This window comes from Carcharodon carcharias, chromosome 4, assembly GCF_017639515.1.
Source record: "Carcharodon carcharias isolate sCarCar2 chromosome 4, sCarCar2.pri, whole genome shotgun sequence".
Taxonomy (NCBI): Eukaryota; Metazoa; Chordata; class Chondrichthyes; order Lamniformes; family Lamnidae; genus Carcharodon; species Carcharodon carcharias.
Window position 1 is genome coordinate 561,695 of NC_054470.1, and position 24,937 is coordinate 586,631.

At 44.2% G+C, this 24,937-nt stretch overlaps 1 protein-coding gene across 2 annotated transcripts in view; it reads left to right on the forward strand.

Annotated features, from left to right (window-relative positions):
* wdr36 (WD repeat domain 36) overlaps window positions 1-22,585 on the forward strand; it is a 124,803-nt gene extending 102,218 nt beyond the window's left edge. For both annotated transcript variants that reach the window (XM_041186807.1, XM_041186806.1), the window contains exons 18-23: window positions 10,864-10,961; window positions 11,254-11,399; window positions 11,870-11,989; window positions 12,642-12,723; window positions 16,595-16,782; window positions 21,813-22,585. In XM_041186807.1, the coding sequence (XP_041042741.1) occupies window positions 10,864-10,961; window positions 11,254-11,399; window positions 11,870-11,989; window positions 12,642-12,723; window positions 16,595-16,782; window positions 21,813-21,962 (784 nt within the window). In that variant the 3' untranslated portion in view covers window positions 21,963-22,585. The remainder of the gene's footprint in view (window positions 1-10,863; window positions 10,962-11,253; window positions 11,400-11,869; window positions 11,990-12,641; window positions 12,724-16,594; window positions 16,783-21,812) is intronic.
* The last annotated feature ends 2,352 nt before the right edge of the window (window positions 22,586-24,937 follow it).

Consider the following 24,937-nt stretch of genomic DNA (forward strand, 5'->3'; position numbering starts at 1 on the left):
AAAGAAAGGAAGGGGCAAGGCCATAGAGGGATTTGAGAATTTTAAAATTTGAGACGTTGTTGAATCAGCAGCCATTGTAGGTCAGTGAGCACAGACATGATGGGTGAACAGGACTAGGTATGAGTTAGGATCTGGGCAGCAAAGCTCGGATGATGGAGGATGGAAAATGATAGACTGCCCAGCAGATCACTGGAATAATCAATTCCAAGGTAAGCAAAGGCATGGATGAGTGTTTATGATCAGATGGCTGAAGCAGGGAAGATAGTGTGATGTTAAGAAGGTACAAGTAGGCAGTCTTTGTGATGGAGTGGGTGTGTGGTTGGAAGCTTGCTTTGGGGTCAAGTACAACCACAAGGTGGCTAGGAAACTGAGTTTGTGGTGGGGACTAAATACAGTGCCTTCAGTCTTCCCAAAAATGAATTAGCATATTTCTGCTCATTGAGGAGTGGATGGTGGACAGTAGTGATAGTGGAGGTCGTGGTGAAGTAGAACTGGATTTTGTCAGCAAATGTAGAACCTGACATGTTTTCAGGTGATGTTGCCAAAGGTCAGCATGTGGATGAGAAATATGAGGGGGGGGCCGAGCATGCACTCGGGAGAGTTCCAGAGATAACGAAGCTGGAAGAGAAGTCTTTGCAGGTCATTCTACGCCTACGGCTGGGTAGGTAAGAATGGATGGTAGGTATGAATGCAGACCCAGCCAGCTGGGCATTGGAGAAGGATGATGTAATCAACTGTGTCAAAAGCTACAGGCAAGTGGAGAAGGTCAAGGAGCAATAGTTTACCTTTGTCACAGACATGTAAGGTTGAGTGTTTAATAAGGGCTCTCCAAGGCTATGACATCCTTCCTAAAGTTTGGTACTCTAGCTGTGGCCTAACCAGTGATTTATAAAGGTTCACATAACTTATTTGTTTTTGTGCTCTATGCCATTATTTTAAAGCCAAACATCCTATATGTATTTAACAGCCTTCTTAAATTGTTTTACAGTCACCAGTGATTTATTTATGTGAACCCTGAGGGGTCTCTGTTGCTGCACTCACTTCAAAATTATACCATTCAATTTATATCACTGCTCATATTTTTTCCTTCCAAAATGCATCACTTCACATTTCAGTCATATGTCATGTGTCTGCCTATTCAACAAGTCTATGTCCTCCTGAAGTCTGCTATTATTCCCCTTACTTATTGTATTTCCAAGCTTTGTTCCATCTGCAAACTGAAAATATGTTTGTTTCTTAAATGTTATGCATAGGTTTGTAAAATTCTATTAATATCAGGCATACAGGAGTTATACCTTCAGGCCCCACTTGTGCTGTTAAATTTGCTGCCATGTTTGTCTACAAAACAAGTGTAGTAATTGTAGCTTTAAGGAATGTAGTGACTGTAGCTTTAAGACTTATTGTGTTGTATAGTATCACATGACAGTGTTAATGAATCACTAAGTGCAGGGAACCTTAGAGTGGGAGTTCTTCTAGTTCTGGAGCTTGATGGAAGCATGTAACTGCTGCTGCAGCCTGTAAATAAAGTTTGATGTTTCTAATGAGAAACCTGTCTGGAAAATCAAGTCCATAACAAAGTGGCGACGAGGATGGGTTTGGGTCAGGCATTGTCTGTCACCCTGTGACTGTGAGTATCTTGTTTAAACAGAAGAAAATGAAAATATGCTTACCAGGCATGCTGCAGAGTTCAAACAGAAGAAACAGAGGCACTGTTGTTTTAAATTTAAAAAAAAAATTCCAAATATGTACATTGCCAATACTTTACAATAGTGCCTGACCACAAACTGCTCTTGGGTCTGTTCAGTGAAGGAAATACTATCCCTCCCATAGCTTCTGCACGGATTCAAAGATTAGCTCTAATTTTATCCGCATATGAATATACTTTTGTGCACAGACCAGGGATGCATATAGCCAATGCTGATGCCCTAAGTCACCTTCCTTTTCAGGAGAGCAATGAACATGCCCCAATTTCCCAAGAGATCGTATTAGTAATGAATTTCCTGGATGCATCGCTAGTCTGCTCAAGGCAGATAATAAACTGGACGAATCGTGATCCAGTCCTGTCTAGAGTGAGAGACAAGGCCTGAATCTTGCGTTCCGAGGTCAGGCATGCACCCAACCTGAATGCACGTAAAATTGCGCAAAACGATGTTGGGTGTCCGTCCCGATGTCATTGCGCATGTGTGCAATATTGACATCAAGTGCGCACAGGAGTCAGAGCAGCACTCGTCGACAATTGAAAGGCCAATTAAGGTCATTAGCCTATTGACCGTGATCTTAATTTGTCCATGCGATTTTTAGCTAGTCACACAGGAAAAATGGGTGGGCGGAATTCACATTTTAATCATTTCCTCATCCACGGGTGGAATAATAGGCTCCCAGAGCAGCAGCACTTTCTCTGTCATTGCCAGTCCTTTGCTCTGTGAGTTCGGAGTTGTCCCCGAGTATCTTGGCATCTCGTTTGATTGTCAAGCCTGCCTTTCAGCATCTTAGGTCCTCAACTTCCCTGGAAGGTTCCTCTGAGTTTTACAGCACATTGCTCCTTCATTTTCAAGGCACTGCTCCTCTGCATCCCATCTAATGGGGATAGTGTAATCCACTGGTGGAACCTCCTCTGAAGAGGATGAGAGGGGCAGGAAGTAGAGGAAGCCAGGTGGGCGCAGGCAGCGTCCCAGGAAATGATTTTTAAGAGGAGAGGCAGGGGATCAGTTGGTGCAGGGCCAACAGGGAGGTCAAGGTGGGAGGGCATGCCAAAGATGCCACTACCCTGCATCTAGAGTGTTCAGGCAGCGCTCTAACTACCTCCAGATGTCGGCGGTCCAGTGCTGCAGGAAACTTCGCCTCTCCAGGGACACGGTGACAGCAATGTGTCACATGATCGGTCTGGAAATCGCCTCCAGCTGTGTGGGCAGATGCCCCATGCCTGTTCCTTCGAAGGTCATAGTAGCCCTGAACGTCTCTGTCGCTGGTTCTTTTCAGGGCTCAGTGGGAGATCTGTGCGGCATTTCTCAATCAACTGCACACAGTTGCGTCAAGCTTGTGACTGATGCTATCTTTAGAGACGTTCACCCACTTCCGGACAGACGAGGCAAGCCAGGCAGAGAGAGCACAAGGCTTCTCTGCGATGGCTGAGTTTCCTCGCATCCAGGGTGTGATAGATTGCACTCACATAGCCATCAAGATTCCAGCAAGTGAGCCTGGAGCTTTTGTAAACAGAAAGGGGTTCTACTCAGTGAATGTTCAGATCATCTGTGACCACAGGACACAGATTCTCCAAGTTTGTGCCTGTTACCCTGGGAGCTCTCATGATGCTTACGTCTTGCGGCACTTGGATACCAAGGCAGTTTTGTGGCTCCTGCATGAGTGGATGGATGTCTTCTGGGTGACAAGGATAGTCGCTTGAAGAGGTGGCTGATGACCTCTCTCTGTCACCCAGGAACTAAGGCCGAGGAGAGATACAACAGGAGTCATGCCTCCACAAGGGCAGTGATGGAGAGGACCATCAAGCTGCTGAAGATGCGCTTCAGATGCCTGGACTGATCAGGGGGAGCATTGTAGTATCCTCCAGTGTGTGTCTCCCTTATAGTCATCGCATGCTGCGCCCTGCACAACCTGGCTCTGACAAGGGGGACCCCACTGGAGGCTGAGGAAAGCAAGGCAGCTCCGCAGGCCATGGAGGATGATTCAAGTGATGGCTCAGAGGAAGAGTCAGGGTGAGGACCTCGAGGCAGAGGACAGGAACCACCATGGAGGCAGGGACGTTGGGGATGCTTTGATCCAAGGAACCTGCTGCTAGGCATCCAAGATATCGATGCCTCGTCAAGCCAATGGCACTGTCTCCTTTGCTAACAAATGAGAACCCAACCTAGTATGCCAGCACCACACAACACCGTACTTTTACAAGCCTGTGCTGCATCTGACACCTATTCATACCATCCAGCCAACTCAGCCCATTTAAGTAAAATAAATGTTTATGTTACTTCACATGAACAAAGTGTCCATCCCGAACACAAAAGTAAAAATTAACAAAAAACTGTCACCCGTGACACACCTTTGCTATGTTCAAAGTGCCTTCAACTTATGTCTGCAGGCACTACGTTTTGCTTACCCCCCCACCCACTATTGACAGTGGCGTTAGAGGCAGCCTGCTGACTCTGCCATCCTGGTGGCCCTGATGACCTTGGCAGTTGTCCTCTCACTGGCGGAGCCTGAGCAGTCTTCGCCTGGGGAGGATGCATCCAGCCCCATAGCTGGGCACTCCTCAGTCATCGCAGCATTATCAGCTGCAGCGGCCACTGGCAGAGGGACGGAGGAGTTGGTGCCCTCGTCCAGAGCACCCTGAGAGAAGCATGCAGAAACAACAGGCAGCTCGTCTGCCAGCGTGAAGTGTGTTTGCACCTTCCTGATCACCATTGATAGACTGGGACCCAGCAGGGTGACTAGGTGACTCACCCATCTCTCACACACTGGCAGTGACCTCCTGAGGTCGCTGCCTGTGTGAGGTCTTGCAGGTCCAAGTGCAACCCCAGGAACCCCTGAGTCTGCTCCTGAAGCTGCCTTTCCATGAAAGTCACCACTCTCTCAGTGGATGACGCTGTGTGCTCGTCGTTAAATCTCAATGCAGAACTCATGCTCCACATGGACACCTCCATGACAGAGACCATGGCATGCGGACCCTCATGTATCTCCACCAGTTCTTCTCACGCGTCCTGCTGGACATCCAGCATTTGCCACCTGATGGGCGTCTCCAGAGGCTCGTCATCTGCCTTGGACACAGCATGGTCCTGATCCAAATGTGCTCCCATCGTCGGCTCCCTGGGACCTCTCTGCCTCTGCCAGCTCCTCATGCGAGTGTAGTGTGTCCTCACTACCGTGCATTACCCGTGGAGTCGAGTAACTAATAGCCACCAACGTTTGAGTATCTGCGCTGGTGCCTGGTTCAGAGACACTGTGACTGTGGTGCAGGTATGGTGTCTTCCTTGGAGCAAGATGGAGGGCCCTCAGGATTGCTGGCGGCTCCTGCAGATGGCACATCTGCAGGAGGAAGGCAAAAGATCAGTACATTCAATCATCATGGTCACTGCTAGGCAGGCTGAGGAGACAGTGGAGACCTGCTGCATGGTGCCATCTGCATTGGAGCTTCAGTGGGCTCTCTGGCTACAATAGTTTAGTTTCTGATGAGAGGAGCCCATTATGTTTCCAGTACTCACTGCATCTATCACCTGCATTCTTACCTTCATCCGAGACCCCTGTCTCACCGTGACCGGAGGAGCGAGCTGGCTGATGGCATTCCAGCTCCAGTGCCTCACTCTCGTACTTCGTGAGGATGCACAGATTTGACACTCATCCACCTGTTCTGCAGCACTCTGTGAAGGAAAAATAGCCTCATTATTGTCCGACTCCCTGAAGGTCCTTTTCTGGTTCCCACCCACCTTCTGTCCCTGTCATTAGGCAGGCTGTGTCACTGTGACACATCTCAGACTGCAGTGCACTGAGACCAGTCGTGCTGACATCCCAGCTTTGGCAGGGCAGGCTTAAGTACCAGTTGGCGCATACACTCTTAGAGCCCAGAACATTCTGAGCAACGGGCACCCGACTAAGGTTCTCCACACAGGTCCATGCCATTTCTGCACTACCCTTGCTGACAGCAGCAGATCATTGAACCTTCTGTGGCACTGAAGCCATGTACGGTGCACCACGTTGTACCCACTGACCTAGGCTGCGACTTCTGTCCAGGCCTCCTTGTTCAGGTGGGCATCCCTGGGTATTAGGATATGCTGCCTGGCACTGACCTCCTTGACCACCATGCCCAGGCACTGATCTGAGAAAAGGGGAGCAGAGTGCCCACCAGACATGCCCTCCTTCCTTCCATGACCGCGAGGTGCTGAGGCCATGTCCGTACATCAGGATTCTTCTTGGATAGCTTCCAAACTGCTTGAGACTTCAGAACAAAGAGATTAAAGTAGCAGGAGTGCAAGCGGAGGACCCTGGGACAGGCAGCAACACCTAGAGGACCTAGTCTACCTAGAGGATCTAGCATCTAGTCTATACACAAGTAGGAGTAAGAGTAAAATAAAAGCAAGGGTCCATATTCTGTTTAGTTAAGATATGTCTGGAGGGCCCATGATTTGAACATCCTGCGCAATGTGGGAAATCCTAGATGCTCCTGGCGGTCTGGGTGACCATGTGTGCAGGAGGTGCTTTTGACTGGAACAACTCGAGCTCCAGGCTTTGGAGCTTGAGCGGCAGCTGGGGGGGCGCCACGGTGCATTCACAAGGCTGAGGGGTTTGTGGATAGCACGTTTCAGGACATGGTCACCCAGCAGCTTAAGTAAGTGCAGGCAGGGAGGGAATGGGTGACTGCAAGACAGAAGGAGGGGACCGGGCAGGTAGTGAGAGAATCCCCCGAGTGCATCTGGCTCTGAAACCGTTTTTCAACCTTGGAAAGCGGCAAGAGTGACGGTTCCTCTGTGGAGCCCAGCCTGAGCCAAGGCCATGGCACTGTGGGTGGTCCAGCTGCTCAGTGAGGGGAGGAAGAAATGTGGAAGGGCAATAGTGGTAGGGGATTCGTTAATGGGGGGGGGAGTAGACAGGTGCTTCTGCAGCCGTAGACGTGACTCCAGGATGGTTTGTTGGCTCCCAGGTACCATGGTCAAGGATGTCACGGAACAGCTGCAGGGTATTCTGAAGGGGAGGATGCACAGCCAAAGGCCGTGGTCCATGTTGAAACTAATGACATAGGAAGAAAGAGAAATGAGAAGAATCTAGGGAGTTAGGTAGGTAATTGAAAAGCAGGACTTCAAAGGTACTGAACTCTGGATTACTCCCAATGCCATGCAGGTAGTGAGAAAAGGAACAGAAGGATAGAGCAGATGAATGTGTGGCTGGACAGATGGTGCAGGAGGGGGGGACTTTAGATTCTTGGGGCATTGGGACCATTTCTGGGGGAGGTGGAACCTGTACAAGTTGGACAAATTACACCTGAACAGGAATGAGACCAACATCCTCACGGGGAGGTTTGCTAATGCTGTTGGGCAGATATAAGCTAAATTGGCAGGGGGATAGGATCCTGAAAAGTAGCTCAGAGGGGAAAGAAGCTGAGATGGAAATAGAAATTAAAACATTGATAAGTGAGTCTGGAAGGCAGAGGAAACATAGGCTAGATTAAAAAAGAAGTGAGTTTAGCAAGGCTAAATGGAATATATTTTAATGCAAGGGGCCTGAGGAATAAGACGGATGAGCTGAGGGCACAGATAGGCAGGTGGGAGTACGATATCATAGCTATCTAGACTTGGCTAAAAGGGCAGGATTGGCAGCTCAACATTCCTGGTTATAGAGTATTCAGACGAGATAGAGGGATAGAGGAGCTGGGGGGTGGGGGGGGGGGTGCGCGGTGGTTGCAATATTGATCAAGGAATCAACTATAGCAGTGAGGAGGAATGATAACTTGGAAGGATCATCTAATGAGGCCATATGGGTAGAAATAAAAAAACATAAAAGGGGCAAACACGCTGTTGGGTGTGTACAATAGGCCCCCAAACAAGACGAGATAGAAGATCAAATATATGATCAAATTTCACAGAAGTGTAATAATATTAAGGTAGTAATTGTAAGGGATTTTGATTACCCAAATATTAATTGCGATAGTTTGTGTGCAAGGGAGCAAAATTCTCAAGTTGCATCCAGGAGAACTTTTTTAGCCAGTACATAGCCCAACAAGGGAGGGAGCAGTTCCGGACCTAATATTCGGAAATGAGCCTAGGCGGGTGGAAGGCGTATCAGTAGGGGAGCATTTTGGAGATAGTGACCATAACTCAGTTAGATTTAGGATAGTTATGGAAAAGGTTAAGGTTGGGCCGGGAATATAAGTTCTAAACTGGGGAAAGGCTAATTTCACTAAGATGAGATACGATTTGGCCAAGTGAACTGGGAGCAGCTACTTGCAGATAAAAGCGTGTCAGAGCAGTGGGAGGCATTCAAGGAGGAAATAGCGAGAGTATAGGGCAAATATCTTCCCATAAAGACAAAGGGAGGAAACAGAGTCCAGAGACCCTATGACTATGAATGGTAGGACCCTGGAAAGTACTGAAGATCAGAGGGACCTTGGTGTGCATATTCACGAATCTCTGAAGGTAGCAGGGCAGGTAGATAGTGCGCTTAGGAAGGCAAATGGGATACTTGCCTTTATTAGCCAAGGCTTAGAAAACAAGAGCAGGGAGGTTATGCCACAACTGGAGTACTGCATGCAGTTCTGGTCACCACATTACAGGAAGGATATGATTGCACTGGAGACGGTGCAGAGGACATTTACCAGAATGCTGCCTAGGCTGGAGGGTCTGAGCTATGAGGAAAGATTGGATAGGCTGGGGTTGTTTTCCTAGAAGCAGCAAAGGAGACCTGATAGAGATGTATCAGATGATGAGGGGCATAGATAGGGTGGATAGGGGCATAGATAGGAAGGTACTTTTTCCGTTAGCAGAGGGATCAATAACCAGGGGGCATAGGTTTAAGATAAGAGATAGAAGGCTAAGGGGGGAGTTGAGAAAGGTGGGAGCCTGGAACTCACTGCCTGAAAGGGTGGTCGAGTCAGAAACACTCATAACGTTTAAAAAGTGTTTAGATATTCACTTGTGTTGCCATAGCCTCCAGGACTACAGGGCCAAGCACTGGAAAATGGGTTTAGTGTAGTCAGATCTTTGTTGACTGGCATGGACACGATGGGCAAAATATCCTCCTGTGCTGTAAATATCTATGAATCAGCCTCCCCCGCAACTCCTGCAGCCTTCAGGGAGCTGCTTCTTCAGTTTATTGAGCACCTCGCCGTGTCCCCATTGGACCCGATGCCCAACGTGCCCCTATCCCTGCACAAGGAAAATTTATCTGGCGGCCGCATTTCATGCTGGGCAGGCCTTAATTAGCCACCCAGTTTAAGATTGCGGTCACAGCGCGAACGCGGCCAGGAGTGGGTTATACATCCGCTTTTGGCCGTGTCGATTTGGGCGCACCCCGGGTATAGAATTCAGGCCCAAGTGTTGTAAGGTGGTCCTAGGGATCAGCCCCTGACTAACTGAAGCCATCCTTCACTTGAAGGAATAAATTGAGCAGTCAAGATGGTATCCTGTTATGGAGTTCATGAGTAGTTGTTCCTTCACAAGGAAGGGAATCACTCTTAGCAGAGTTGCACAGCGCACATCCTGGAATCTCAAGAATGAAGATGAAGACGCGGAATTACATTTGATGGCCAGGCATGGACGGTGATATCGAGAAGATGGTTAAACACTGTATATGATGCCAACAATTACAGAAGTTATCTGCTGCAGCCCCACTACACCTGTGGGAATGGCTTGTTAGGCCCTGGGTGAGACTGCACATAGATTACATCGGTCCTTTTCTGGGCATCGTGTTCCTACTAATAATTGATACACATTTCATATGGTTAGAATGTATATGAGGTTAGGCCACCAACATCAGGAAGACTATAGAAAGGTTACGCCAAAGCTTTTCTATACATGGATTGCCAGAAGTAATTGTCTCGGACAATGGTGCTGCGTTTACTAGCACTGAATTTCAAAGATTTGTGAGCCTAAATGGCATCAAACACGTAAAAATGGCGCCATATCACCCGTCATCTACTGGATTAGCTGTGAGCAATACAGACTTTTAAAGCTGGGATGAAAAAATTATCAGGATTATTGGAGACTAAACTTCAAATTTCCTGTTTCACTGTAGAACGATCCCCCACACAACTACAGGTTCAACACCTTCAGAGTTACTTATGAAGTGACGCCTTCGAACGAGATTGAGCCTGGTATTTCCAAATTTGGAGGGGAAGATGGAGAAAAGTCAAGGGAATCAAAAGGCGACTCATGATTTGCATAGTCGTGAGCAAGAATTTACTATTGATGTAGCAGTAAATGTACAAAACTTTGGTGGATCAAATTGGTTACCTGGTATAATAGTTTCTGTGACCAGATCCTTGTTGTACCACATAGAAGTGGACCACCCACAAACACGCGGATCATTTGAGAAGAAGGGAGATTCCCCAACAAAATGATGTTCCACCTGTAACCGTTGTGAATTCGTGGTCTTTGTTGAAATTGTTCAACCTAGGATAGACATAGCAGATGTCTCTGTTGGAGTAGATAACACTGAACTGCCTGTGCCTAAAGAGGTACCTGATGTTGCTGCAGTTCCAGATAATGTGGATCCTGTAAGAGATTCAAAAGTCATGGAGCTATGAAGTTCCACCTGGATCAGGAGACCACCTCAGACACTGAACTTATAATTCCATGACCCGTTTGTAATGTCATGAAGGTAGATGTTCTTGTAAATACAAACTGTACAAAAAATTTAAAGGGGGAGGCTTGTAGTAATTGTAGCTTTCAGGAATGTAGTGACTGTATCTTTAAAACTTAGTATTGTATATCACCTGACAGCGTGAATGAATCAGCTCTAAGCGTGGGGAACCTTAGAGTGGGAGCTCTTCTACTTGTGGAGATTGATGGAAGCAGTTAACTGTTGCTGCAGCCTGTAAATAAAGTTTGATGTTTCTAATGAGAAACCTGTCTGGAAAATCAAGTCCATAACAAGTGTCTGTGCTTCAAAAGCAATTCATTTCTGTGAAGCACTTGAGACACCCTGAAGATATGAAAGGCACCATATAAATGAAAGTTATTTTATTATCGAAGCAGAACTGCACATAACCATAAGTGATTAGGAACCATAAGGGTCATAAATCAATGCACTGTCGAGGAATTTGAATTAGGTAAAATAAGTGTTTGGATCGGGTGACCATGCCAACAGCTATGATTAATGGAATGAACAGAAAATTATAATAAGTCATTTTCTCCTCCTTTTGTTTAGGTCCAACAAGACGCTGTACAATATTATTTCCCTTCGGCCACTGCCTGCTGATTATCAACCTTCTATTGTAATGCTTCCTGGAATGTGCCAACAACAAGGTTTTTATTTTAAAATTGAACTTTCCAGAAGTTGTATTTAATTTTTAGTTTTTTAGGCTGCTTAATATTATGTACATGGTGCTACTCAAATTATTAAAACCACATATCAAGATTATTTTGCTTTCTTGAGTTCTCTCTAACAGAACACTTATTGCTTATGCAAATTTTAATTACAAGCACACTTCTTATAACCTGAATGTTTCCTGTTAAGTTCATTACACCCTGTTGCCTTTTCTTTTTACTTTTAAGAAGTTAGTTAAAAAAATGTGAAAAACCATTTGTTTTATATTAGAGCTGGAGACTTCAGACGATGAAGAGGAAGTAGAAGACCAGATGATAGAATATGATTCATCTGAACAGCTCGGAGAGCAGTTGGTAACACTCTCTCTGCTTCCAGAATCACGCTGGAAAAATCTCCTCAACCTTGATGTTATCAAGGTACCAAAAGCTCTTGTAATCTAAATTTTCTTGAATGAGCATTTTTGTGATGCTATTTATATTGGTACATGAAACTAACACATTCTTTTTTAAAAACGTCAAAATGGTTGTCATTACTCTACTTTCTGTGCACAAAAACTTATTTTTTATCCATATTCCAAATGATGGTTTACAATATGTGGTCTTGTTTGCTGATTTTTGTTTTAAATGTTGGAAGTTGATTACTACCTAAATTTCAGATAATTGTTGACTTTATTTTTGAATGTTTATCTAATAACTTTATCATAAAGCCATGCTTTCACTGTTCATAAGTTATTTAAGAACTTGGGGATAATTTTAATTGGTTAGAATGTTATATGATGGTATTTTTAGTTTGATATATTTTAATAAAACTTCTTGATCATTTTAAAATCGCACTTTATACAATTTGTGTTCTGATTATTAATCTGTTTTGTTTGACTAATCTGCAGAAAAGAAATCAACCCAAGGAACCACCTAAAGTGCCCAAATCTGTTCCCTTCTTCATTCCAACTGTTCCTGGCCTTGTGCCTCACTTTGCTGCTGTGGAACAACAAACTGCTGAGGACCAGGTAGGAGGGAAATCAATAATGTCTGATTTATGTCCATGGCGATACTGACATTATTGACGCCATATCATATAAACGTGTTTGAGCCTTTTGCAAGCTTTTGACATTTATGCTGTTTTATCTGTTTAAGTTTTTTTGATTTGAAAATGTTGCAGATGTAGGAGAGCTGTCAGAGGTAAAATTATTAAGTGACACTTAAATTCCTTAGCTTAAAAGTATGCACCCAATTTGTTCTGGCATCAGTAAATCTATCTTAGCTAGCTGCATCATAATAAAAGGAAAACAAGATATTTTTCTTCACAAGTTGTATCAAAAATATAATTTATTTGAATTGATGACAATAATATAGTCATGGAATATATCTAATGTAGTATGATGGAGAATTGTTAAAAATTAATGTAAGCTAGATGATAATTCTGTACATGGTTCAGAAACTAAGAAGCATCAAGACCTTTGTGACATGTTTCAAAACAGGAAATGTGTGTTCTAAATCTTGTTTCTAAGACTTGAAAGAAAAATTAGGTTATTACTTAAATTTGAATTCATTTCTGTAATATTGCAAAATATAGATGTACAGTACAAAGGAAGTTCTGAAATTAGTAATAGATGCTGAAATTTTGTACATTTCTACTGAATCTTTTTATCCTATCCTTAGTCGAAAGTGGTAAATCTGGGCATATTGGCACAAAAAACAGAATTGTATATGCGGCTGGAGGGTGCTGTAAACACCAATAATTGTAAGTAACTTGTACACAATTTTTTCTTCACCTGAGTGTGCTTGAAATCCATTTTATTGATTAAAAATAATCTCGCCAGTAATCTGCACTTCTGCTATGATTGGCCTATGCCAGACTTGTCCAATCTTTTTGCATGGTTGGGTCGGGGGGGCCACATTTCCATTTTTTTCTTACTCAAGGAACCGATGAACAAATTTGGGAAAGATAAGGTTTGGCATAACATTAAACATGAATTTCAAAAAAAAAGTTGAGTATGAAGAAAAGAAACAACTTGCTGAGCAAAAGTAAAACAATGTCAAAACAATAATTTGACATGTTAAAAAAAAAGTAATTAATAAAAGTGACGATTAGATTGTAAGAGGGTGTGTGTGTGTGTGTCTGGCTCACTCCCAGTCTCGGTGTTTACTCACGCACCCTCACCCACTGTGAGAGTGGGTGTTAGTATGGATCACAGTATATTTACAATACAGGAGGAGGCAATTCGGCCCATCGAGTCTGCTGACTCTCTGAAAGAGCATTCCACCTAGTCCCATTCCCCTGCCTTACCCCCATAACCTTGCACACTCTCTTTTTTCAGGTAGCAATCCAATTCCCTTTTGAATACCTCGATAGAACCTACCTCTAACACCCTTTCAGGAAGTTTGTTCCAGACTCCAACCACCTTCTGGGTGAAAAAAATTTTCCCCTCACCACATTTACTCCTTTTTGCCAATTAATTTGAACCTGTGCCCTCTAGTTCTTGATGTTCTCTCTTCTCACTATGCACCATATCCATACTCTCAGGATCTTGAATATCTCTATCAAGTCTCTTCTCAGCCACCTTTTCTCCAAGGAAAACAGTCCAAATCTCTCCAATCTATCCTCATAGCTACAGTTCTTCATCCCAGGAACCCTATCTCTTTACAGCCTCTCGTGTCCTCCCCACAGTTCAGTTTTCTACCTAGATTGGTATCATCAGCAAACTTAGATACATTACTCTCTGCCTCTTCATCTAAGTCATGAATATAAATTGTAAATAGCTGAGGGCCCAGCACTGACCTTTGTGGCATTCATTGTCTGCCAACTTGAAAAAGCCCTATTTATGCCTACTCTCTGCTTTCCATCCATAAACCAATCCTCATGCTAATATATTACTCCCAAACCCACAAGGCCTTATCTTACCAATTAACCTTTTGTGAGGAACTTTATCAAATGCCTTTTGGAAATCCAGGTAAACTACATCTACTGGTTCCCCTTCATCTACCCTACTGGTTAGATCCTCAAAAAACTAATAATTTTGTCAAACAGGATTTCCCTTTTAATAAAACCATGTTGACATGTTCTAATCATACTACGCTTTTCGAAATGCATTGTTAACACTTCCTTAATAACAAATTCCAGCATTTTCCCAACAATTCTTGTTAAGCTAACTGGCCTGTGGTTTACTGCTCTCTCCCTCCTTTCTTGAAAAGCGGTGTAACATTCGCCGACTTCCAATCTGATAGGACTGTTGGTGGGCGAGAATCCTGAGACTGGGAGTGAGCCAGGTGCATGCATACTCTCTCTCTCACTCACTCGCGCAGGCACTCGCACTCACTGACTCTTTCACTCTCCCACTTTCACTCAGAACCATGCTCTTACTCACTCTCGCTCACACGTGCACTCACACATACTTGTGCACTCTCACTCTCTCCCACACACACGCACTCATTCACTTGCTCTCACGCTTGCGCGCTCTCTCTCACTCAGGCTCTCTCTCTTCTTCGCATTCTCGTTCGGGCTCGTGCTCTCTCTCTCGCTCATGCCCCCTCTCTCGCTCGTGCTCTCCCTCTCTCGCTCGTGCTCTCCCTCTCTCGCTCGTGCTCTCCCTCTCTCGCTCGTGCTCTCCCTCTCTCGCTCGTGCTCTCCCTCTCTCGCTCGTGCTCTCCCTCTCTCTCTCGTGCTCTCTCTCTCTCTCGTGCTCTCTCTCTCTCGCTCGGGCTCTCTCTTTCTCGCTCGGGCTCTCTCTGTCTCTCGCTCGGGCTCTCTCTCTCGCTCGGGCTCTCTCTCTCTCTCTCGCTCGGGCTCTCTCTCGCTCGGGCTCTCTCTCTCTCTCTCGCTCGGGCTCTCTCTCGCTCGGGCTCTCTCTCTCTCTCGCTCGGGCTCTCTCTCGCTCGGGCTCTCTCTCTCTCTCGCTCGGGCTCTCTCTCTCTCTCGCTCGGGCTCTCTCTCTCTCTCTCGCTCGGGCTCTCTCTCTCTCTCGCTCGGGCTCTCTCTCTCTCTCGCTCGGGCTCTCTCTCTCTCTCGCTCGGGCTCTCTCTCTCTCTCGCTCGGGCTCTCTCTCTCTCTCGCTCGGGCTCTCTCTCGCTCGGGCTCTCTCTCGCTCGGGCTCTCTCTCTCTCTCGCTCGGGCTCTCTCTCTCTCTCGCTCGGGCTCTCTCGCTCGGGCTCTCTCTCTCTCTCGCTCGGGCTCTCTCTCTCTCTCGCTCGGGCTCTCTCTCTCGCTCGGGCTCTCTCTCTCGCTCGGGCTCTCTCTCTCTCTCTCGCTCGGGCTCTCTCTCTCGCTCAGGCTCTCTCTCTCTCTCGCTCGGGCTCTCTCTCTCGCTCGGGCTCTCTCTCTCTCTCGCTCGGGCTCTCTCTCTCTCTCGCTCGGGCTCTCTCTCTCTCTCTCGCTCGGGCTCTCTCTCTCTCTCTCTCTCGCTCGGGCTCTCTCTCTCTCTCGCTCGGGCTCTCTCTCGCTCGGGCTCTCTCTCTCTCTCGCTCGTGCTCTCTCTCTCTTGCTCGGGCTCTCTCTCTCGCTCGGGCTCTCTCTCTCGCTCGGGCTCTCTCTCTCTCTCGCTCGGGCTCTCTCTCTCTCTCGCTCGGGCTCTCTCTCTCTCTCGCTCGGGCTCTCTCTCTCTCTCGCTCGGGCTCTCTCTCTCTCTCTCGCTCGGGCTCTCTCTCTCTCTCTCGCTCGGGCTGTCTCTCTCTCTCGCTCGGGCTCTCTCTCGCTCGGGCTCTCTCTCGCTCGGGCTCTCTCTCGCTCGGGCTCTCTCTCGCTCGGGCTCTCTCTCTCGCTCGGGCTCTCTCTCACTCGGGCTCTCTCTCTTTCTCTCGCTCGGGCTCTCTCTCTCTCTCGCTCGGGCTCTCTCTCGCTCGGGCTCTCTCTCTCTCTCTCGCTCGGGCTCTCTCTCTCTCTCGCTCGGGCTCTCTCTCTCTCTCGCTCGGGCTCTCTCTCTCTCTCGCTCGGGCTCTCTCTCGCTCGGGCTCTCTCTCTCGCTCGGGCTCTCTCTCTCTCGCTCGGGCTCTCTCTCTCTCTCGCTCGGGCTCTCTCTCTCTCTCACTCGGGCTCTCTCTCTCTCTCGCTCGGGCTCTCTCTCTCTCCCGCTCGGGCTCTCTCTCTCTCTCGCTCGGGCTCTCTCTCTTTCTCGCTCGGGCTTGCTTGGGCTCTCACTCTCGCTCACGCGCTCTCTCTCTTTCTCACGCTCACTCACACTCATACTCGTGCTCTCTCTCGCTTGTGCATCCCTCGCGCCCCTCTCTCTCGCTCACGTTCCTCTCTCCCCCTCACAGAGACTTGAGTGTGCATGGTGCAGGCGATCCCTGCCCCCCCCCCCCCCCCCCCCCCCCCCCCCCCACCCCCATGTGCTCTCCCTGGGCCACGTGCTCACACGAATATATTTACGTTCACACACCCACCGCGGCCCTGCTCCCTCTTCCTCTCCATGGGGCAGGTAGCGCCTTCTGGCCCCCCCCTCCTCGGTCACATAGGGGGGCTTCATCAGCCACAATGTGTCCTGTGGGGCTGTCAGTTGGACAAGCCTGGTCTATGCCATGTAAGAATACTAAGTTATTGGTCCTCAAGATGATCAAATCAACATCACAACCATTTTTTTTGAATGTCATCAAAGGAAATCTTTTCTGGTTCCTTGCAGATGACCTTGCAGTTAAACTACTGAAAGGAATGGGACCATCAAATATTGACATTGAGCTGAGGGGCTTGGCACCAGAAGGAGGTGGTTCTTTGGAAGTGATGCTGAGCTTTCTGCAAATGATCAGCTACATGCTTGAAAGCAAGCGAGATTTTGAGTTGGCTCAGGCCTACCTGGCATTGTATCTAAAGGTAATTGGAGTCTTCATTTCATTTTGCATCCTCCACACTGTAGAAATATAACCATTAATTTTTTGGAAAGACACATGCTAAGAATGCACAATGAAAGGTCATGATGACGTTGCAGCAGCTGTTTTACAGTTTCTACTGTACATAAAATCCTGTTCATTTTCCTCCAGAATAAGTTCTCTGCTTTTCATATTAGATCTCTAATTGTTAAAGCTAGCATGAAAGTTCTCAGCTTTTTAAAGGAATAGGTTCAGTTACATAGGTGGAATTTTGTTTTGTGTAGGATGCATTTCATTTGAAGATGACCAATCCCAATAGTTAATTACCTTTTATTCTGCAAGTGTTCAAAGATTCTCCATTTTCATTTGTTCATGTTGTGTTATCATTCACACTATGGGGGATACAATTTACTAGTTGGATGTCAACTTGAAATCATTTGAATAACATTGGAATGTGATGTAATGGAAAATATTTTCATCCATGGGCCTAGTTAGATCAGCGATAATACACAGGAGATTATGTTTCAGATGCATCACCTCTATACAAGAGTCATATTTTATAGAAAATGCAATCATAAGAACATAACATAAAAAATAGAGCAGGAAAATTTGCAAGCAAAATACAGAGGTGCAAGAATTATGGCGTAGTTATAATGGGGTTTTTATTTATCTGAATATAGACTAGGATAGTTGTAGTGTAAAGAGCAGAGAGGGGCAAAAATTTCTAGAGTGCAATCAGGAAAATTTTCTACATCCGTATGTTTCCAGCGCAATGAAAAAGGAGGGACTGCTAGACCTGGTTCTTGGGAATGAGGTGGGCCAAATGGATCAGGTGTCTGTAGGAGAACATTTAGGGGACAGTGATCAATATATATTAAAGTTTAAGTTGGCAATGGAAAAGGAAAAGAACAATCCAGAGTAAGAACAATTACTGGGGGAAAGCCAACTTCAGTGGGATAAGAATTGATCTGGGCAAGATAAATTGGAATCAAAGGCTGGCAGGCAAAATGGCAACTAAACAATGGGCTACCTTTAAAGAAGAGTGTTCAGGTGGAGTCGAGGTATATTCCCACGAAGGGGAAAGATATGGTAAACAAATCCAGAGCTCCCTGGATGATGAAAGAGTTAGAGATTAAGATGATGAAGAAAAAGTGTGCTTATGACAGATGTCAGATAGATAATATAACTGAGAACTAGGCTGAATGTAGAAGTTTCAGAGGTGAAGTGAAAAAACAAATAAGAGAAACAAAGAGAGAGTATAAGGAGTGACTGGTAGCTAACATAAAAGGGAATCCCAAAGCCTTCTATAGCCATTTAAATAGCAAAGGGTTGGTAAAAGGAGGGACCAAAAAAAGGATTTACACAACACAGAATCTCAGAATTGTTATGGCACAGAAGGAAGGCGTTCAACATTTTGTGTCTGCACTGGCTTTCCAAATGAGCATCGTGACTTAGTGTCATTCTCCTGCTTTTTTCTGTACCCTTGTACATTGTTTCTATTCATGTAATCATCTATTGCCCTCTTGAATGCCTCAATTGAACCTGCTTCCACTGCACTTCCAGACTCGAACCACTCGCTGTGAGTTTTTTTTCTCATGTCACATTTGCTTCTTTTGCAAATCACTTAAATCTGTGCCCTCTTGTTCTCGATCCCTTGATGAATGGGAACAGTTTCTCCCTATCTACTCTAACCAGCCCCTTCATGATTTTGAACATCTCTATCAAACCTCCTCTTAGCCTTCTCCTCTCCAAGGAAAACAGTCCCAGCCTCTGCAATCTATCTTCATAACTCAAGTTTCTCATTCCTGGAACCATTCTTGTAAACCCCATCTCACTCTCTCCAATGTGATTACATCTTCCTATAGTATGGCACCCAGAACTGTACACAATACTCCAGCTGAGGTCTAACTAATGTCTTATATAAGCTCAGCATAACCTCCTTGCTCTTGTACTTGATTTCCTTATTAATAAAGCCCAAAAAACTGTATGCTTGATTAACTGGTCTTTCCACCTCTCCTGCCACCTTCAGTGATCTAGGCACATATACACCCAGGTCTCTCTGCTCTGGCATACCCTTAAGAATTGTGCCCCTTATCTTATATTGCCTCTCCATGTTCTTCCTACTAAAATGGATCACCTCGCACTTCTTTATATTGAGTTTCATCTGCCACCTTCCTGCCCACTCTACCAACTTATCTATGTCTTTTTGAAGTTTTGTACTGTCCTCGCAGTTTGCAATGCTTCCAAGTTTTGTATCATCCGCAAACTTTGAAATTGTTCCCTGCACAACAAGATCCAAATCATTAATATATATCAGGAAGAGCAAGAGTCTTAATACTGACCCTGGGGAACTCCACTGCAAACCTTCCTGCAGCCCGAAAAACATTGACCATTACCCACTGTTTCCTGTTACTCAGCCAATTTTGTACCCATGTTGCTACTGTACCTTTTATTCCTGAGCGTAGAGGAAGGTGGCATAGCTACGTTATTAAATGAATATTTTCCATCTGTCTTTACCAAGGAACAAGATGCCTCGCAGTCATGGTGTGAGAAGAGGTAATTCAGACATTTGAAGGGTTTAAAATTGAAGAGGTATTAGATAGGCTATCAGTACTTAGAGCTGATAAGGCACCAGAAGCAGATGAGATGCATCCAACGATATACTGAGGGAAGTGAGAGTGGAAATTGCGCAGGCATTGGCCATAATTTTCCACTCTTCCTTCAATTTGGGTGGTGCCAGAGAACTGGAGAGTTGCAAATGTTACCCTTTGTTCAAAGCAGGGTGTAAAGATAAGCCTAGCAACTACAGACCAGTCAGTTTAACTTCAGTGGTGGAGAAGCTTCTAAAAACAATAATCAGGACAAAATTAATAGTCACTTGGGGTAAATGTGGGTTAATTAAGAAAAACCCACATGGATTTGTTCAGGGCAAATTGTGCTTAACTAACTTGCTTGAGTTTTTGATGAGGTAACAGGTTTGGTGAGGGTAATGCTGTTGATGTGACATACATGGACTTCCAAAAGGCATTTGATAAAGTGCTGCACAACAAGAGTTGTGAGCAAAGTTATAGCTCATGGGATAAGAGGGACAGTAGCGACATGGATACAAAATTGGCTGAGTGACAGGAAGCAGAGAGTACTGGTTACTGTATGTTTTTTGAACTTGGGGGAAGGTTTATAGTGGAGTTCCCCTAGGGGTTGGTGTTAGGACCCTGCCCTTCTTGATGTATATTAATAACCTAGACCTAGGTATACAGGGCACAATTTCAAAGTTTGCAGGAGATACAAAACTTGGAAGCATTGTGAACTGTGAGGGAGGTAGTGTAGAACTTCAAAAGGGCAAAGGTTGGTGGAATGGGTAGGCAAATGGCAGATGAAATGTAATGCAGAGAAGTTTGAAGGGATTAATTTTGGTAGGAAGAACACGGAATACTATATACAATAAAGGATTCTAAAAAGGTTGCAGAAGAGGGACCTGGGTGTATATTGCATAAATCATTGAAGGTGACAGCATCCTAGACTTTATTAATAGGAGTATAAAAGCAAAGAAGTTATGTTAAACTTGCATTGAGTACTGGTTTGGCCTGAGCTGGAGTATTCGATCAGCTCTGGGCACCGGAAGGATTTGAATGCATTAGAGAGAGTGCAGAAAAGATTCACAAGAATGGTTCCAGGGCTGAGGAGCTTCAGTTATGTAGATAAATTGGAGAAATTGGGACTGTTGAGACTGTTGAGGTTAAGAAGAGATGGCTAAGAAGATGTTTGATAGAGTTATTGAAAATCATGAGGGACCTGGATAGATAGGGGGAAACTGTTCCCAGTGGTGAAAGCATTGTGAACAAGAGGACACAGGTTTAAAGTACTTAACGAAAGAAGCAATGGTGACATGGGGCCAAACTTTTTCATAGTGAGTGGTTGGGATTGGAACGTGCTGTCTGAGAGTGTGGTGGGGACAGGTTCAACCAATGCATTCGAGAAAGAATTAGATTATCTTAAAAGGAAGAACATGCAGGGCTAGGGGGCGAAGGCAGCGAGTGGCACTAAGCAAATTGTTCCTTCGGAGGGCTGGTGCAGACACAGTGGGGCGGGTGGCCAGTTGCTCTGTAACTTTAGTTAACAATCTCTCATGCTGGACTTTACTAAATGCTTTCTAGAAATTCATATACATAACATCTGTCCACTCCTTTGGCTACCTTTTCAAAAAAATTAATTGGGTTTGTCAGATATAACTCACCCGTTAGAAGTCCATGCTGACTGTCTTTTTTAAAATTCATTCACAGGGTGTGGATACTTGCTAGGCCAGCATTTATTGCCCATCCCTAATTGCTGTCGAGAAGGTGGTGGTGAGCTGCCTTCTTGAACAGCTACAGTCCATGTGGTGACTCTTATCAGCAGAAAAATTTCAAGATGTTTAGTCATCCTATCCTTAATTATAGACTCTGCTAATTTCTGACCATCAGTGTTAGACTAACTAGTTTACAATTCCCTGGTTTTCCTTGCTCATCTTTCTCAAATAGTGTAACCATCCAAGCTGAAAGAACAGTTCCTGAATCAAGAGAAGTTTGTTAAATTACAGCTAGGACGTTTACAATTTTCCCATCTTCCTCCATTAAAACTCTGTGATGGAAACCATCTCATCCTATTAGTTTAGTATTAAAATAAGTGGCAATGTTGATGTTTTACAAATACAAACATTTAAGACATTTTTGGGGGGAAGGGGTGGGGAGCTGTCTCATTAGCTGCTTCCTGTGGATAGTACAGCATTTTTGTTTGCTTCATTGTTACAATGGTATTTTGCTATAAAGCTGATCCTCCATTCTTATGTTGTAGCTACTTACTGCCTTAATTATTATGTGATTATTGAATAAAAATACAGTCCACTCTTAATTAATAATTGTCATTTCTTTGAATTCAAACAGTAAGTACTTGGGTACTTTTAAGTATCATTCATTGCACTGGGTCAAAAAGTCTGTCCAGTTTTACAAATCTGTAAACATGTTCTCTTTTCTTTGCCATCCTCCCCATCCCCTGCAGCTTCATCTCAAGGTTATTGCTGTTGAGCCAGTGCTAGTAGAAGAAATGTCTAAAGTATCAGTGTTGCTGGAAGAAACTTGGATGCGTATGCAGACACTTTTCAACCAAAGCATGTGCCTGCTGGGATACATGAAAAGTGCTCTATTGTAGGCTGAAAGAGAGTATTGTTCAGTGATTCAGCGCAGTCTAAATAGACGGGATAACTTAATTCACCCACACAAGTCATTGTGTTACCCTTTATCGTATACCTTTTTATGTTGCATTATAGACTGACTGTATGCATTGTCATGGTCATTGCATTTTAGGGTTGATTTCTTTATTTTCAAGATTGTTTTCTGCTGAGTTTAATTTCTTAAAAGGCATGTCATACTGATAGTACATTTGAGTATCCCTGCGATAGATTGAATGTAGAAGAGAAAATGGCTCAAAACATACTAAAAAGACATTTTTGAGGATCATGTTCTACTTTATTCATGCTGGCTCTCTGATATTTTCCTGTTTACATTGCTTTGTAAATATAAACAGTTTTATTTTGCAATTGTACCAGCTGTATGATACCAATAAACTATTTTTAGAATTTACAATTTGATAGCTTCTTGTACTTTAGTATTTTGTAGCTAATTGAAATTAATAGTATGCATCTGAAGTCTTTGTATTAAAAATAATGTACGTTTCATTGAATCAGATCATTTTATTTCCTCACACCATTTTTCTTTGTATCTGTTTGCATCTTTAAGTGGATCTAATATTAAACTTGGTGATTTTTTTTAAAATTTGGTGATATTTGTTATTAGTGCACTTCGCATCTGCTTAGCTGTAATCAAAAGGGATTTCTTACTCGTAATTCTTAAGTTTAAGATGTTATTTTGAAAATGACTATGCTAATAAAACTCTCATTCAAGATAAAAATGGAAGCTTCCAGATAAATTGATGAATTTACAGACCATGGGAAACTTTCAAGTAGAAGATGGTTGTATGGAAGATTGAATCTATTATAAAGAGGTCTTAAATGCACTTAGAAAATCATAGTATAATCAGGCAAAGTTGACATGGTCTACAAAAGGGAAATCAAGTTTGACAAATTTATAAGTTTTTTGAGGATGGGAACTATTCGGTAGATAAAGGGCAATTAGTAGATGTTGTAAATCTGGATTAAGGTTAATACACAAGGGCACATGGAGTTGAGAGTGATATATTAGCAGGGATAGACTGTTGGTTAACAGAGAGGAAGTATAAATGGAGCATGTTTAAGTTGGCAGGCTGTGATTAGTGGAGTGCTGCAAGAATCAGTACTGGGGCCTCAGCAATTTACAACTAATATTGATGACTTAGATGAAAAGAAAGAGAGTATTGTATCTATGTTTACTGATGATACAAAACTATTTGAGAATGCAAGCTGTGAGGAGGACACAGGTTGCAAAGAGATATAGACAGGTTAAGTGAGTGGGCAACAGGATGACATGAAGTATAATGTAGGGAAATGTGTGGTCATTCACTTTAGTCATAGAAAAGCAGAATGTTTTTTTAAAAAGCATAAACTTGTAAATGTTCAGGGAGACTTGGGTGTCCTCATACAGGAAATCAGAAAGTTAGCATTGCAGGTACAGCAAGCAATTAGGCAAATGGCATACTGGCCTTCATTACAAGGGGTTTGGAGCCAAGAATATGGAAGTCTTACTATATTCGTACAGGGCTTCAGTGAGACCACACCTGGAATACTGTGTATTATCCGAGGATGCAGCCCATCAGGTCCTTATCAGCCTTTAGCCCCATTAGTTTCCCAAGTACTTTTTCTCTAGTGATAGTTATTGTATTTATATCCTCTCCTCTCCCCGCCCCCTTTTTGTCCCATGATTATTTAGTGGTTTTGGTGTGCTATTAGTGTCTTCTGTCAAAACTGATGCAAAGTATTTATTCAACTCCTCTGCCATTTCCCGGTTCTCCATTATTATTTCCCCAGTCTCATTCTCTACAGGGCCTATATTGACTTTGGCCTTTCTCTTCCTTTTTATATATTTAGAGAAGCTCTTACTGTCTGTTTTTATATTACTTGCTTAGTTTACCCTCGAAGTTTATTTTCTTCCTCTTTTTTACTTCTTTGGTCATCTTCTGTTGGGTTTTAAACTTTCCCAATCCTCTGTCTTACCACTAATCTTTGCCACGTTGTATGTTTTTTCTTTCAACAAATAACGAAGAAAAGTACAGCACAGGAACAGGCCCTTTGGCCCTCCAAGCCTGCGCCAATCATATTGCCCGTCAACTAAAACATTTTGCACTTCTGGGGTCCGTATCCCTCTATTCCCATGCTATTCTTTTATTTGTCAAGCTGCCTCTTAAACACCACTATCGTACCTGCTTCCACCACCTCCTCTGGCAGTGAATTCCAGACACTCACTACCCTCTGCATAAAAAACTTGCCCCGCACATCTCTATAGTTTTCTCCTCTCACCTTAAATCTATGTCCCCTAGTAATTGACTCTTCCACCCTGGGAAAAAGCTTCTGACTATCTACTCTGTCCATGCCACTCATAATTTTTCATTTTGATACTATCCTTATCTTTCTTGGTTTATCTCCTTCCTACAATCCTTCTTCCTCACTGGGATATATCTTTGTTGTGAGTCATGAACTATTAAACGTCTGCCATTGTTCATCAGCCATCTTTTCTGCTAAACTCCTTTCCCAGTCCACTCCCGCCATCTCTGCCCTCATTGCTTTTTGACTACCCTTAAGTTTCGCACAGTTGTTTCCAAACTAAATTTCTCTCCCACAAACTGAATGCTAAATTCCACCATGTTATGGTCACTGTTTCCTAGCGGATCTTTTACTCAGGTCACATTAAACCTGCCTCATTACACATTACCTCATAAACCTTCCTCATACACATCCAAAATAGTCTGATCCCTGGTTGGATCCATAACATATTGTTTTAGGAAACTGTCCCAAATATACTCTATGAATTCTTGCTCATGGCTACCTCTCCCAACTTGATTTTCCTAATCTACATGAGGATTAAAGTCACCCATAATTAACATACTGCCTTTTTTACATGTCCTCATTATTTCCTGATTTATTTTCTCTCCTACAGCATAGCTACTGTTGAGGGCCTATGGACTACTCCCATCAG